The sequence below is a fragment of the Euleptes europaea genome, chromosome 8 (genome assembly GCF_029931775.1).
Source record: "Euleptes europaea isolate rEulEur1 chromosome 8, rEulEur1.hap1, whole genome shotgun sequence".
Classification (NCBI taxonomy): domain Eukaryota; kingdom Metazoa; phylum Chordata; class Lepidosauria; order Squamata; family Sphaerodactylidae; genus Euleptes; species Euleptes europaea.
This window is the reverse complement of record NC_079319.1, coordinates 38,121,536-38,136,533: the sequence shown is the minus strand read 5'-3', so window position 1 is coordinate 38,136,533 and position 14,998 is coordinate 38,121,536. Positions and strand designations below refer to the sequence as shown.

General features: G+C 43.0%; 1 protein-coding gene across 2 annotated transcripts in view; it reads left to right on the top strand.

The window, feature by feature from the left end:
- PREX2 (phosphatidylinositol-3,4,5-trisphosphate dependent Rac exchange factor 2) overlaps positions 1-14,998 on the top strand; it is a 147,326-nt gene that overhangs the window by 93,529 nt on the left and 38,799 nt on the right. For both annotated transcript variants that reach the window (XM_056854475.1, XM_056854474.1), the window contains exons 26-32: positions 694-873; positions 1,259-1,353; positions 3,842-3,924; positions 9,215-9,305; positions 10,333-10,461; positions 12,836-12,877; positions 12,972-13,189. In XM_056854475.1, the coding sequence (XP_056710453.1) occupies positions 694-873; positions 1,259-1,353; positions 3,842-3,924; positions 9,215-9,305; positions 10,333-10,461; positions 12,836-12,877; positions 12,972-13,189 (838 nt within the window). The remainder of the gene's footprint in view (positions 1-693; positions 874-1,258; positions 1,354-3,841; positions 3,925-9,214; positions 9,306-10,332; positions 10,462-12,835; positions 12,878-12,971; positions 13,190-14,998) is intronic.

The window sequence follows — 14,998 nt, the reverse complement described above, 5'->3', positions numbered from 1 at the left end:
GGTACCCAGAGGCTTATTTTTAAATTTTTGAATAGGAGTAATAGGAAAAAATGAGGGTGAGCTTTCTCTCTCTCTTTTCCTCCTTTTCTCAAGTTCACACATGGCAGTAGGATTGACAACTGTCAGATAGGGCCTGGAGATCTCCAGGCTACAGGGATCAGTCCCCCTGCATGAAATGGTTGCTTTGGAGGGTGAAGTGTATGGATCCTGCATTGAGCAGGAGGGTTGGACTAGATGGACAGTATGGCCCCTTCCAACTCTATGATTCTGTGAGAAAAATCCCTGTTGAGCTTCCTTCCCTCCCCAAACTCTACCCTCTGCAATCTCCACCGCAAATTTCGAGAAATTTTTCAAGCTAGAGTTGGTAACCCTACATGGCAGTGACCTATCAGGGTTCCACATCACCCTGCATGTTGTTTTAAGAGTTCTTAATCTGTATCCGACTCGTTCAGATGCATCATTTGAACCCCAGTGATCTGTAATCTGCAGAAAAACCTTACAGGCATGTGAACACTGCAGATAAAGGTTGAATACCTGTTGCTCAAAATGTCCATATTTCCTGGTGCATAACATATCAGGTTCAGTCCACGGTATTCCTTTTAAATAGCCCCAAGTATTAGTACTGGTAGAATGTACCATCTCTGTAGACTGCTTTTGAAAGTGAAAGTAACCTAATTGAACATTATATTTCAGTCTTCTCTCTTCAATAACGTGCTCTCCAAAATCACAACGTAAAATGCACGAGTCATTACCACCTACAGACAGTGACACTGAAAAAGGAGAACGAAATGGCAAAAAGGTCTGCTTCAGTGTTGCTGGAGATGAGCAGGAAGATTCTGGTCATGACACTATTAGCAACCGGGATTCATATAGGTAACTGTCTCTTATCTCCATCAGTAGTAAAAAGATAATGCATAGTATTGCTGATATTAAACATGAATGAATCATGCTTTCCATTCTTAGCGCATATAGTATCGTTCAAGTATGCTTTTTGCCACACCCGTCAACCATTTAATTTCAGCAGAAAACTCTCTTTGTGATGTTTTAAATGATAGTACCATTGAGCTTTCCACCATTTTTTTATGTGAAGGTGAATAAAAGTTACCGTGTGGTTTGTTTAACGGCACAAAGAGCTTTGGCAAAGTGTTGCAAAGAGGCACCTGGGTAAGAAATGAAAATAAAGGGATATGAAAAAACACTATGAACATAAATGTTCTGAAAAAGATTTATATTTTTGTGCTTTCTTTTCCCTATTCAGTGACTGCAACAGTAACAGGAATTCCATAGCTTCTTTTACCAGTATTTGCAGTAGCCAATGCAGTTCTTATTTTCACAGTGATGAAATGGATTCAGGTAATTTTTAACTCCCCCCGCCCTTTTTCTTCTTCTTACCAGTACATAGAATAATAACTACAGTCTCCAAGTACGGTGATTTTTAAGAAACATTTTTAAGGGGAAGTATTTGTCTCCCATCATAAGAACCGTTAGTATAACTTACAACTAACTTGTTTCTCTAGCCTTGCCAAACTGCATGTTCAAAATTATGGCGTGCAAGTTGTGGGAGGGTTAACGATTTAAAATATCCCATTTCCCCAAATCTCCCCCTCCAGGATTCTCTAAGTCTTCAAGGCATGAGAAGGCTAACATTTCCTCCCTCCTTTTTTATTTAACTGAACCCATCTGCTCTCAACATTCTGTCTCTCCTGTGGCATAGTTAGTCCTCATCAGGCTGTGTTTTTGGTTAATTTACAGTCCTATTTTTCTGCCTATTTGGGGAGTACCCCAAGTAAGTAGAAACCCCTACCTTTCTTGCCTGTAGCTTATCTGATTATGCTGGTTTCAAAGGGGTTAGCCAGTTTGTTGTTATATAGAGCAACTTAATCACCATCATTTTCCTCAGCCCTCTACCACAGCGTGTGTTGAAAGAATAAGTCTGCGCTGCCAGCATAAAGTGCATGACAAACGAATTAGTGCATGTTGTGTCCTTTATTACTGGATTCTAATGCCTGTTGTTTTGCAGGGTCAATGCGTGTGGGCATGCATCTATGGAATGTGATTGATAAGCTTCCTCTGGAGTGAGAAGGCCTTGGTTCTTAAGGAACAGGCATTCTTTTTCTGTTCTATCCAGGCATGATGCAGAGACTGAGATTTATCTACATTTTGTGGGGGTGGGGGAAGAGTTAGTTGCTTGGTTGTTATGGAGAATCTGGACAGTGCTCCCTGAGCTAGCACCACCACTGTAGGGAATTCATGTTTTCTTTCATTTACTGAATTTACAATTTTGAATTTCTTGAAAGAAGCATTTAGCTCTGCAACTTGAATTGTGGGGTTTCTGACTGCTGTGTATTGCAGCAGTGGATGCAATAGTATTGTAAGCAGCTGTTGAATGGTGCTTTTTTACACTGGCAAGTAGCGTCTTCCATTTTAGAAGACTGTTTCTCTTCTTTCTGCCCACATGTCACTTCACAGTGTGTCTTCTGCTGCAGGGACACAGTGGTGCCAGTGTTTTCTTGCCACAACCAGGTTTTTTGTTTAATGTTGAGAAGTGATATATTATTATTTTACTAACATTTTGGGAATTTGTGCAGGTAGAGCTAAGGAAATTGAAATTGCAAGCCCAATAAATTTTTAAATGAGGGAATTTTTAAATGACCACAGCGTCGGTGTTAGTGTCACTTCCACCAGCTAAACTGGCAGTAACGCTAGTGCGGGGCCACTTACACCGGCTCTGAGGAGTAGCATGGCAGTGAGAGCTGCAGCTGCTGGAGCGGCCTCGCCAGCAGCATTTTCCTGGTGCAAGGGCTCATGCTAGTATCAAAGGGGGCATTCCCAGGGGCGGAACTGGCTTTAGTCAGCTCCCAAAGCCCCTTTGGCCCAGGAACACCCCGTTTAGCTGGCACCAAATTACATCTGCAAAAAAGCAAGCATAGCCCCATGAGACCCTATGGAGGAGTTTCATAGGCTTTTGTTAAAATTACCTTTTTGCCTTCCTTTTTGGGCCAGGAAGCCACTCAGGAGGTGGCGTGGCAGCGCTGTCTCCGGGTACTTTCTAACCACCCCTCCCTTAGGATTGTGCAGGTAGAATCCTTTTCTAGTCAACACCAGAAGTTGGATCCTATGATCTGTGTGAGAGCAAAACCACTTTGATGAGGATGCATTGGAACGCATTGGGCTAGATCCAACAATCAGTCAGGGGGAAGTGCTAACAGTTGTGAATATTCCTGGCTTTTCCCTGCCCCCAGCAGCAGCCTTTTCTGACTCCAGGAAAATTTATTCCCAGCGTTGTTGGAGGGACCCATGTGGAGTAATAGCCATGTGGCCAGGAGGCTGCACTGGGGCAGGGAAAGGGACAAAGTTACCCTTCTTGCATCTTCTGTCAGTGGAGCTTCACTGATAGCAGGGGAGGAATGGAAGATTTTGCCTCTTCCACTGCAGCCTCCTGACCTGGCAGCAATCCTTGTGCTGGATCCAACCCTTTCCATCCTCTTCTCAGCAAAGCTTCTTCTGTCAGTTAGAGGCCTGCTGGTAGAAGAGAGGAGTGGTTTTACCTGATCCCCTCTTCACTGCAGAATCCTATACAGGGGGGCATTTTGTCCATGGCCAGTGAATTTTCAGGGGTCACAGTGACTGCTGTAGGAAGGTGGGAGAAGATCTGCTTCCATGAGAAGTTTATTGAATCCATTGCCAGGAGAACTATCCCACAAGATTACCTTAAAATCCGTGTAGTAGCTTGTATGCATTGCACCCGACCTGTGTAATTTCCATCAAATCTTGTTAACATACACAGTTTGAATAGACTATTAAAGCCGGTAATGTTGTCCACTATTATTTTAACCTCCAGGTGATGAACTTCCGTTAAGTATTCGCATCTCTCATGATAAGCAGGACAAACTCCATGGTTGTTTGGAACATCTGTTTAGTCAGGTAGGGGATTTTATTTTCTGTTGCCTCCTAAATCAGGCCTATTCAGATTAAGTGGTCCCATAGGATGTTGTGCATTTCTGTTTTTGTATGCTGTGTTTGCAACAAACACCATTGTTCAGCTTTGGGACTTCTGTGCTCTCCTCTGACCTTGAGTGTTTGGTTGCAATTTAGTGTAATGAGTAAGATCAGTTAATTATCCTGCATTAAAAATTGGGCATAGTATTGCTTTCTGCTTCTTACTTTCCTATTATGCTTTTTACTCATCACTTTATATAGTGACCCTATTTCCCATTGAGAACAATTCCCGACACTGCAAGAACTGGAATATCATATTTACAGGGAGCAAAAACAACCCTGAAGAAAAAGCTTCAGAGTGGCCCGCTTATATGCTTCTGGTCAAGTTTAAGGGTGGACCCTAGTAGGTCAAAGGACACAGAGCTAAAAAGTATGCAGTGGCAGAGGGAAAGGTTTTTTGTTTTTTTTGTTTTTTTGCATTTTCCCCTGTGCAGAATCAAAGGTTGGGTTTCTTATCTCACTCTTTCTCCAGGAATCTCAGGGCAGCATACGTAGTTTCCATCTCCCTCATTTTATTCACACAACAACTTTGTGAATTAGGTTAGGCAGAGAGAGACAGAGACAGACAGACACATCAACTGGCTAAAGGCCATGAAGAAAACTTCATACTTGCAAGGGGGTAGGCCCCTATCTCTCCAGCTCAATACTCGAACCACTACAACATACCAGCTGTGAAAAATTTTAAATGGGGGCTATGAAAGAAAGGTTTGTCTAAGGCCACCTAGTGTGAATAGGGTTGCCAGCTCCGGGTTGGGAAATACCTGGAGATGTTGGGTGTGGAGCCTGTGGAGAGCGGGGTTTGGGGAGGGATTTCAGTATAGTGCCATAGAATTCACCTTCCAAAGCGGCCATTTTTTCCAGGTGAACTATCTCCATCGCCTGGAGATCAGCTGTAATCCAGGGAGCTCTTCAGCCACAACCTGGAGGTTGATAACTCTAAGTGTGAGTGTGGTGAAATGAGAACTGGCTACCTTGAAAAAGGCCATGAGATGCAAGAACAGACTGTCAGATTTCTATTTAAAACACAATCTATATTGTGTGTGTCTCTTTGGCCACAATCCTTATGGCCCTCTATGACGCACCCCCCTTTCAACCACTTCAACATCCCACTCTCTCAGCCCGGCCGTATGTGCTGAGGGAAAAGCGTTGGCCTGAGTGTATTGTGAGGAGATTATTTTCCTTCTCCTCCAGTCCCACACTAGTATTTACCTCAGTGAGAAATAGGAGACAAGAGGCTTTTTAACTGAAACAGCCAAATCAGGGAACTTTATTGAACAAAACTCAGAGAGATTGGTTTTCAAGGGAAAGGCAGAAATTGGAGGGCAAACTCAAAGTCAGGTTTATCTACGTAAGATTACTTCAGAGATAGCTTAGAATGTTTTCTTCACTCAAGTTCCTTCAGTTCTCAGTTTCACGCTTAGTTCTATCCCTCAGAACTGTTATTCAGATGCAGACTCTCAGACTAATCCTAGCTCTCTCTGACTACCCCACCTCAGTGGCTGTAATCCTCCACACCTCCCTGCTACCGGAATAGCTCTACCTCAGAGACTATTTCCCCTTTGTGACCTGAGAATGGGCCCTCTATAACCCAGTTCTAACTCTTGTCACTCCCACAGGTTGTGTGAGTGAATAGCTTTGGCTTTAACAGAACCCTCAGGTTCACAGAGTACAGGTTCCGCTCAGTCTCGCTACCGAGCTTCCAATCTATCACAGCCTCCTCTCAGGCTGGTCCCAAGCTTTGACTACTTTCACAGCCTTCTACCCAGGCTGGGTCCCAAGCTTCGAATCCTTTTCTGTCCTTCAGAGCTCAGAGTGTCAGCTCTCTGGCTCCGCCCACTCTTGGTCTGTCAGCTCTTGCTGAAGATTAACCCCTTATCCGTCACACCTCATGGCTGCGTCTAGCACCAAATAACACATCTGGAGTTCCGGTCACAGAGCTCAAGCATCATGTGTAGTTTAATCTTTATCAAAGTCCAAGTCTGAAGCCATTTCAGTCTTTTGAAGATAATCACATAGTCCTGGGTAAGAGATAATTTAGAGCAAAATATAGCAACCATAGGTCCTACATTTTCACCCTTGAACACTGAAATAATAAAACCACTGAAACAAATGTATGTAATAACAACAAGATACATCAAGAGCATTCTAAGTGTCTGTTGGGGAAGCAGAAATGTAGCTTTGATGTTGAAACATAAGAGCATTTTTACTGGGGAAAGATTCTGCTGAATGTCAATGAATTCTGGCCCTAAAAGGATACCTTCAAAAGATTAATGAATTTACAAAGCAGCTGTACAATAGAGAACTTGGTCCCAGATGAATTGGGTGACTGTCTTCAAAGTCTATGGCCCAGTAGTCAGAATTATGACTTCAAATGAAGATTCATCTAATTATATACCCTGATCAGGTATCAGAACTAGAGTTTGGGAACATGAGCTTTGGGGACAAAATGGGTTCTGTCTAGTCCATGAAAGCTTCTGTAAGAATAAAAATTGGTCATCTTTAAAATGTTTATATCTCCTGTTTACTTCTGCTGCAACAGATTAAACATAACTACTTATCTGCACTAATATTGATTTGGTATACTGTAATAACAAGAAATAACAAGAAAGTCAACAGAGATTTAGGACATGGCACTTGGGAAATATACCTTTTTGAGTCCTTTTATATGAGTTTGCTGTAAGACATGACCACCTCCAGAGTGAAGTCTGTGTGGCTGAAGATCGCCCCCCCATAAGACCTTGTCTACTTATTTTCAGCAGGCTCAGGCGATTCATCCAATACAACAGACATGATATCCTCTCACTACTGCACAAGTGCCTGGCACACCCAAAATCACTTCCTTGGAACTAGCAGGAAAGCTGGCTCTGGGTTGCAGGGAAATGTAATTTTTAGGGTTGCCAGATCTGGGTTGGAAAATTCCTAGAGATTTTTGGGTGGAGCCTGGGGAGGATGGTGTTTGGGTAGGGGAGGGATCTCAGCGGGGTATAATGCCATAGAGTCCACCTTCCAGAGCAGCCATTTTATCCAGGGGAAGTAGGGTTGCCAGTTCCCCCCTCTCAATTGGTGGGAGGTTTTAGGGGCTGGGTGATCACGTGCGTGCAGGGTCACATGCACATGATCACGTCACTTCCAGGTTTACCCCTGGAAGCACCACATCACCATGGCCACTTTAGCACTCAATTGCCTGCCAAAGCCACCCACCTGGCAACCCTACGGGGAAGTGATCACTGTAGACTGGAGATCAGCTGTAATTCCAGGAGATTTTCAGGCCCTACCTGAAGCATGGCAGCCCTAGCGGTTTTTTTTGAAGTAGAAAGCAGAGGCATTCATTCAGCTACTGAATCTATGATATGTAGACTTTCCCATACACTACATAAATCCAGAGTCAGAGTTCACATCCTCAGATACAGTTTTTATGCCGGGAATTACAGAAGGGGCAGGGGAAGGGAGGAATTGAACCAAGTGGCACCAGATACCGTAAATCAGGCCGGGTTCTCTATTTTAGAGAACAGTTCACAGATAAGGGATGATGACTGAGGTTCAAGTAGAGTTGACAGGTTCACCCTGGCCACAAGTGGGGGGTGGGGGGGTAGGGTTGTCAGCTCCAGTTTGGAAAACTTCTGAAGATTTGGGGTGGAGCCTGGGGAGGATTGGGACCTCAGTGAGATGCAATGTCATAGAGTCCACCCGCCAAAGCATCCATTTTCTCCAGGGGAACTTATCTGGAGATGAGCTGTAATTCCAGAGGAATCCCCAGGTCCTGCCTGGAGCCTCGCATCCGTAGATTCAAGCCTAGGGTTGCCAACCTCCAGGTAGTAGCAGGGGATGTCCTGCTATTACAACTGATCTCCAGCCAATAGAGATCAGTTCACCTGGAGAAAATTGCTTTGGCAATTAGACTCTATGGCATTGAAGTCCCTCCCCTCCCCAAACCCTGCCCTCCTCAGGCTCCGCCCCAAAAACCTCCCACTGGTGGCGAAGAGGGACCTGGTAACCCTATTCAAGCCCGTCTCTCTCTCATTCAGTGGTGAACAAACAAAACAACGAAAGTGCAATAAAGTTAGGTAAGCAACAAACTGATTAAGGAAGAAGTGTTCTCAAAGTAAAGGATTATGGTACATGTTAAGAAAAGTCTTTTAACATTTCTAAAAAGTGGGTCCTATTGGATTGTTAGAAACAAGGGAAGGGGAAGGTATTGGCTTACTTTCACTTCTGAATTCAGACCCAGCACCAGGAATAAATAACACTCCTTTCTCCCCTCAGAGGCAGTTCTGGTGATTTATGTGGTCTTATTTCAGTGGGAATTTCTTCCAGGTAAACATGTATTGGCCCTGACCTGGATAGCCCCAGGCTAACTTGATCTCGTCAGATCTCTGAACCTAAGCAGGGTTGACCCTGCCTAGTATTTGGATGGGAGACCTCCAAGGAATACCAGGGTCATGACTCAGAGGCAGGCAATGGCAAACCACTTCTGGACGTCTCTTGCCTTGAAAACCCTACGGGCCATAAGTCAGCTGTGACTTGACGGCAAAAAACAAAACATGTATCAGGTGCTGGCTGTAGTTGTAGACACAACATATTCATAATAGAAGTAGCAGATTTGGGATCGCCTTAAAAACAAACAAACAAACAAAAACTACTTGGGCTAGGCTGGAGCTGCCAGAGAAGCCCAGAGAAACAGTGGAGGAATCTGCCACAGAAGGGGGTCCTGGGCAGCTCTTCCCTTCCAGGGCAGGGCCACCTCTCGCAGCCCATCCGTCCCCTTGGCTGGCCTCTTTTTCTCTCTTTGCAATCTGTTTCTTCATGGGTGCCTCTGCTGGCTGCTATGACTGGTGGCCCCTTTAACCTTCCCATCGATGGGATTAATGGCCAGTCTGCCCTTGAAAGGCAGATTGAATGCAAACAACACATTTATGCCAATTTGTACTTAAGCAGAATATTATATGATGTTACTTGACATGAATTTCAATTTTATTACAGTTATTTTACCCCCACCCTTATGACTGGTACCATTAACTCAAATGCCTTTGGTTTTCATTCTTTCCTAGGGCTTCTTATTCAGAATTACCTTAAGAGACTCAGTATAACAAATACCTTGATTTTTCTTTCCTTGTCTATGTTTGACAGATATTATTTTCAGGAATTTTCAAGTTAATGTTAAATTATTATTCCTTTCCCCAAACATTCACTAATTAGCTGCTTTTGAACCACACAGGTAGACTCAATTATTAATCTTCTGAAAGGACCAGCTGTAGCGAGAGCTTTTGAGCAGACAAAGTTCTTTACTCCAAGTCGAAGCTTACAAGGTATTATTCAAGTAGAACAGGGCATTAATATCAATATTACACAGTATTTGGGTGTTACAATACAAAAATATTAGCATACATATTAAAAGGGATGTGTATTCACAGTATGTACATAGTTTATAGAATATGCATATTTTTACAAAGGAAACTGTCTTACTCGCACTGGCTTGCTTTGTGTAGCACTCCATGCAGGAAGGATCTTGAGAAACTCTTCCCGGGCAAGGGTATTGCCTCTGAAGAATGTTTTATTTTTTTTAATGCATTGGTCATTTCTTATTATTAGAATAAATCTTACGGCATACTGGGCTTCCTTCTTTCTTTTTACTTTCTTCTACTGTCCCCTTCCCATTTTTGCTGGTGTAGGTTACAGCAACACTGATAAACAGGTACCCACTTGGTCACCTGTGATGAGTAAATTTGGTTCCAGGTAATAAGTCAGGGTCAATTTTAAATTGAGAATGTCCTTTTGTGAGCTAAAAATGATTAATATAAGTACATCTGGGCAGGAGGGCCAGTTAAAACTTTTTTTTGGGGGGGTGGCCTAGTAACTTTTCTGGAATTATTTGCAAGGTTGTTTATATTTTTATGAGGTATCCAACAGATTCTTTTTTTGTAACTTGTTGGATACTGTTACATCAACAGTTGAGTGGTACTCAAAACAACAACAACAACAACAGTTGAGTGGTACTGATAAAGCTTGTAAACTATACTTAAAATGTGAATCGCTGCAGTTTATGAGTCCAAGGAAATAAGATATCATATAGATTACTTCTCCCCCCACCCCCATAAAAGACAAAATCAGTCATAATTCTACTGGCACAATGTCTTGGGTGCATCTAAAGTACTCTTTGGATAAATATTTTAAATAACAAAATAAAATGAAATTTATGCCCTATTGACTTAAATACACACCCCACCGCCGATTAAGGCAGTGTTATAAAGCTGAAGACTCACCTTTAAATATAAAGGGTACTGATGTCATGCAATAATAATAAGTGGCAATAAATCAACGAATGCTTTCGACTAGAGTTTCAGCAGGACATGGAACCTAAACTCAGCTGTCCCAAGAGGTTGCGACTACATATCAAGCAAGACCCTTGGAACCTTCCCAGCAGTGTTCGAAATCTTGCACAAAACATCAGAAAATTTGTTGAAGGTCAGTGAGGGGGATGTTATCCTGAATATATAATGTATAATAGATTGCTTTGTAGTACCTCTGAGGCAACATTTGCGAAGTCTGCAACTAATGTAGATTCTAGAAGAGCAACATAGCTCAATTCTGTGTTCCCATATGAAAGTCATCACTTTCTCTCCATTGAACTTCAAAAGTATAAAAAAGGAATTGGTGCAGTATTGAGATAGAGAAGTATTTTGGCAGGTGTATTTGTGGGAATTTTAAATCACCATAGCTTGCTTGAGACTTAATTTGAAAATATGTGTCTGTGTTTTTCATCATTTTTTGTATACAATAATGTATATAATATTCCATTATCAATCTGTTTTAATTCCAGAGAACAGCATTGTGCTGCACTTAATAAACAAAAATATTTAAATCACCCATGGGACTTTTTATTTTATAATACAAAATGTACAAGAGGTGTCAGGGCTCACCTGCTGTCCTATTGCCTGGTCCGTGTCGTCCGCTCCGCGTTGCCTCCTCCCCTACCCTCACCCTTGTCCTGAGCTCGCCTTGCTCGTCCTTTTTCTGGTTTCCTGCTTCTGTCCAGACCTCTTCGTCTCGTTTTGCTCGGCCTCAGACTTTCCGAGTTTAGAGACCGCTCGTCTCTCTCCGACACTCGGGGTGTCCTTGGGGACAGACCACCTAGTCACCGTGGTCGTCTCCTACACCCGTATCCTCCTCGGCCAGCAAACTAACTCTCCCTTTTACCCTTTTCCTTGTAGGATCTGCCCCACCCACCAATTAACATCAGTTGCCCCCTTCTCCCGTCTCAGGTGTTGTCTCTTCACACCTGCTGGCTTCCCCTCTACTTCTGATTCCCCTCCCTCCACCCAATTAACCCCTTGTCTTCCCCTGGTTCTGTCGGTTGTCTCTCCCCCTATCTCACTGACTGTTTCTCCTCTGTCTTGACCTCCCCTGTCTTCCCTTCCATCTACTTTCTCCGGCGGTTCGTCCCTCCCTACTCGCGAGTCCCTTCCCCGGGATCTCAGGCCGTCCTTGACTCCCGAAGTGCCGGGCGCGGCACAAGAGGAAAAAATCAAATTGAAATACAAATTATATTAAACATGAGTGGTAAGCTGCAGTACTGCAGTCCAATCTCTGCTTATGACCTGAGTTTGATCCCAACGGAAATTGGTTTCTGGTAGCCGGCTCAAGGTTGACTCAGCCTTGCATCCTTCCGAGGTCGGTAAAAGGAGTACCCAGCTTGCTGGGGGTAAAGGGAAGATGACTGGGGAAGGCACTGGCAAACCACCCCGTGAACAAAGTCTGCCTAGTAAACGTCGAGATGTGATGTCACCCCATGGGTCAGGAATGACCTGGTGCTTGCACAGGGGACGTTTACCTTTTTATACCAGTGGATCCACTGTGCTAATGGTTGTGCTTTCCTCCAGTGCAAGAAGCCTGATGCTAGAAGCTCTTTCAAGCATCTTGCATGAGGAAGGCTCCTTGCACTTGATGAAATTGTTAACTGAATGGATATATGAGATCCATATCTTTTTACCGGCTGAATCAACCAAGTGAAATATAAGAAGATTAAAGGAAATTATCAAAAGATCCCACAAATACATGATCCAACTTCATTGCTTCCTTAAGAAAACATAAAAGATGTTTGTGAAATATAAACCAAAAGATACTTTTCTAAAAGAATTGTGATCAGGGAAAATAAACAATGTTAATTTGTAAATAAGATTAATTTATTGAATGTACAGTCTTGGTGGAAAGAATTTGGAGCTGGTAAGTGACTTGCCCTGATCTGGATAGCTCAGACTAGCCTGTTCTCTTCAGATCTCAGAAGCTAAGCAGGGTCATCCCTGGTTAGTATTTGGATTGGAGGCTACCAAGAAAGTCCAAGATTGCTACACAGAGACCGGCAATGGCAAACCACCTCTGAATGTCTCTTGCCTTGAAAACCCTTAAGGTTACCTTAAGTCAGCTGTGACTTGAGGGCAAAAACTAGCATGGATCTGGAGGAGGTGGGAACTAATCAGTGCAGATGAAAGAAAGAAAAAGGCTTAAAAGAAATGTGGCTTTGGGCAGGGGGAACCAAGACCATCCAGGGCTTCCATTACTTACAGCCTGCACAGTTCAGTCAGCAAATGGCAGCCCTGTTGAATGAATTCTCACCTTCAAAGCTTACTAGGATTGTTGTGGTCTGTTCAGCTGTATAATATATATTGGTACTTCATTATTAATGTTATAAACTGAATACATTAATAACAAGCCGGATTCTACCTTAATAGGTACGAATTAGAAGACTGGTTAACATCAATAGAAATATGCACTAAGAAAGGTCTGGTTCAAATTCATTGCTGAGGATTTTTTTCTTCAAGTTTCCTTCTTTTTTCCCCAGAAGTGAAAGCAAGAATCCTTTTAGCACTCCTTGAATATACAGGTACTTTTCATTAATCCCTTGCAGTATTTCTGTTCATTTACTATACAATGAATGTATTACTCCTTATTTTTCTCATTTGTTGTGCCCTTTGCAGATAGTGAGATTCAGCTCAGGCGAGACATGGTCTTCTGCCAGAGTCTAGTGGCCACAGTTTGTACCTTTTCAGGGCAACTAATGGCTGCCTTAAATCAGATGTTTGACAATAGCAAGGAATGTGAAATGGAGACGCAAGAAGCCAGCAAAAGGTGGCTGGAACAGATATCCATTGCAGGCGTCCTTCTTAACTTCCAGTCACTATTGTCACTTAACCTGGTGAGAATTCCAGTGTTTTGTCTATTTAATTCATTGAGCCCGGTCTTGGCCGTGGAGAGCGGGGTATTAAATTGAAATAATAAATAAATAAATAAAATTATGTGGGAAAGTTCCTATTGTCCTTACTTAAAAGCTGCTGGAATCATCCTTTGCTGAGAAAAAGGGAGTAATTTACTACAGACATCTAATTTAATTCAGTTTGCTTTATTAAGTTAAGTATGTACTCTGTTGTATGTCTAGAATATTGATAAATTGAACTAATAAGCAAAATGACATATATTTACCTTTTGTTTTATGCTTGAAATTAATAATACTTTAGCTAATGTTGGGAAGTTGGAACCAAAAAGAAAGTGAATGGTTAATTCAAATTAATATGTACATACCCCCATACGCACACCATATGGCCCTAGTTGCCTCCTTAGAGTTGTCAGGTTGTAATTCTGCAGTGACAGCAAAAGCCATAACTGGCAAAATTTCCCTGTCAGGTTCTAGACTCTAGATGTAAAACCTTCTTCGCCCTTGGTGCCTTAACCCTCCCTAGCTATCCAAACACTCCTTGTCTGTCCACTGTGTTCCTGCTGATTTGTACTGCCAAACTATATCAATGCCCTGTGTGTAGTTTTCCCTTTTTTCTATTCTTTCTTTCTTTTTTCAGTTCCAGATTTACTCTTAAGGATCTCTTAAGGATCTTGCTATTCAGATCACTGCCCACCATTTCCCACTGTCCTTAGCCAACTTGTTTTTTGACCAACCTGTCTGCCATTGCTGTCTCCTTCTTTAGCAGTCTGTGGGCACTTTTGAGAAAAGACAGCGGCACCACTACAAAATAGTTGCCAGGGGCGGGGGGCAATAACATGACATTATGAGGTTTCAAAGCCAAGAATTCTCATAGGATGGGGCAGCTATTTCAAAATTAGTACTTCCTGCTGATCCGAAGGTGATATCTTCTGGAGCAGTTCCTGTTCCAATGAGGCAGAGAAAAGGCAGGATTGGCTCCTTGATTTGGGGAAAAGATATTCTGGGGGGAAAGGCAAGTGGGTACCAGGTAATACACTGGCAGACACCACGTTGGGCATCACTGGACACTATGTTTGGAATCATAGAGCATACAGCCACTCCTAATCAAAGTGCTGTGAAGTTTCTTCATGGTCTTCTCTTTAATGAGGTCCTTCTTAGGGTTGTTGAAAAAAAATTCAGTAAAATTCAGATTCGGCAAAATTTAGCCCATTTTTATTCGGGAAATGCCGAAGTCCGAACTCCCCCTATTCGGATTCGTGGAATTCGGCATGAAATTCAGCGTTCCCAAATAAATTCGGCCGAATAGAGCCATTTAAAGCACATTCGCTGCTTTCCGCGGGTCCGGGGGGGGGGCCTTTGTGGAGGTAGAGGTTCCAAACTTTCAGGGTAGCTTGGAGGGACCCTACTTGCAGGAACCCCCAAGTTTTGTGAAGATTGGGTCAGGGGGTCCCGAGTTATGGGGTCTGGAAGGGGTCCCCCCATCCTCCCATTGGAATGAATGGGAGCAGGCAATCCTTAATGTGCATCTAGAGAGTGGCAAATCCAAGGCAAAACCTCCCATTGTTTCTCATTGGCTATTTATGCATGGGAGGTTTTGCTTTGGATTTGCTGCTCTCTAGATGCACATTTCCCCCATCTGAATTCTCAAAACTCTGCAGGGGGGCTTATTGTTTAGATTTGGAAATTCGGATGGGGAAAATGTGCATCTAGAGAGCGGCAAATCCAAGGCAAAACCTCCCATTGTTGCAGACTGATAAAAGGCGGTGTTGTTTACAATTCGCTCCACTTTAC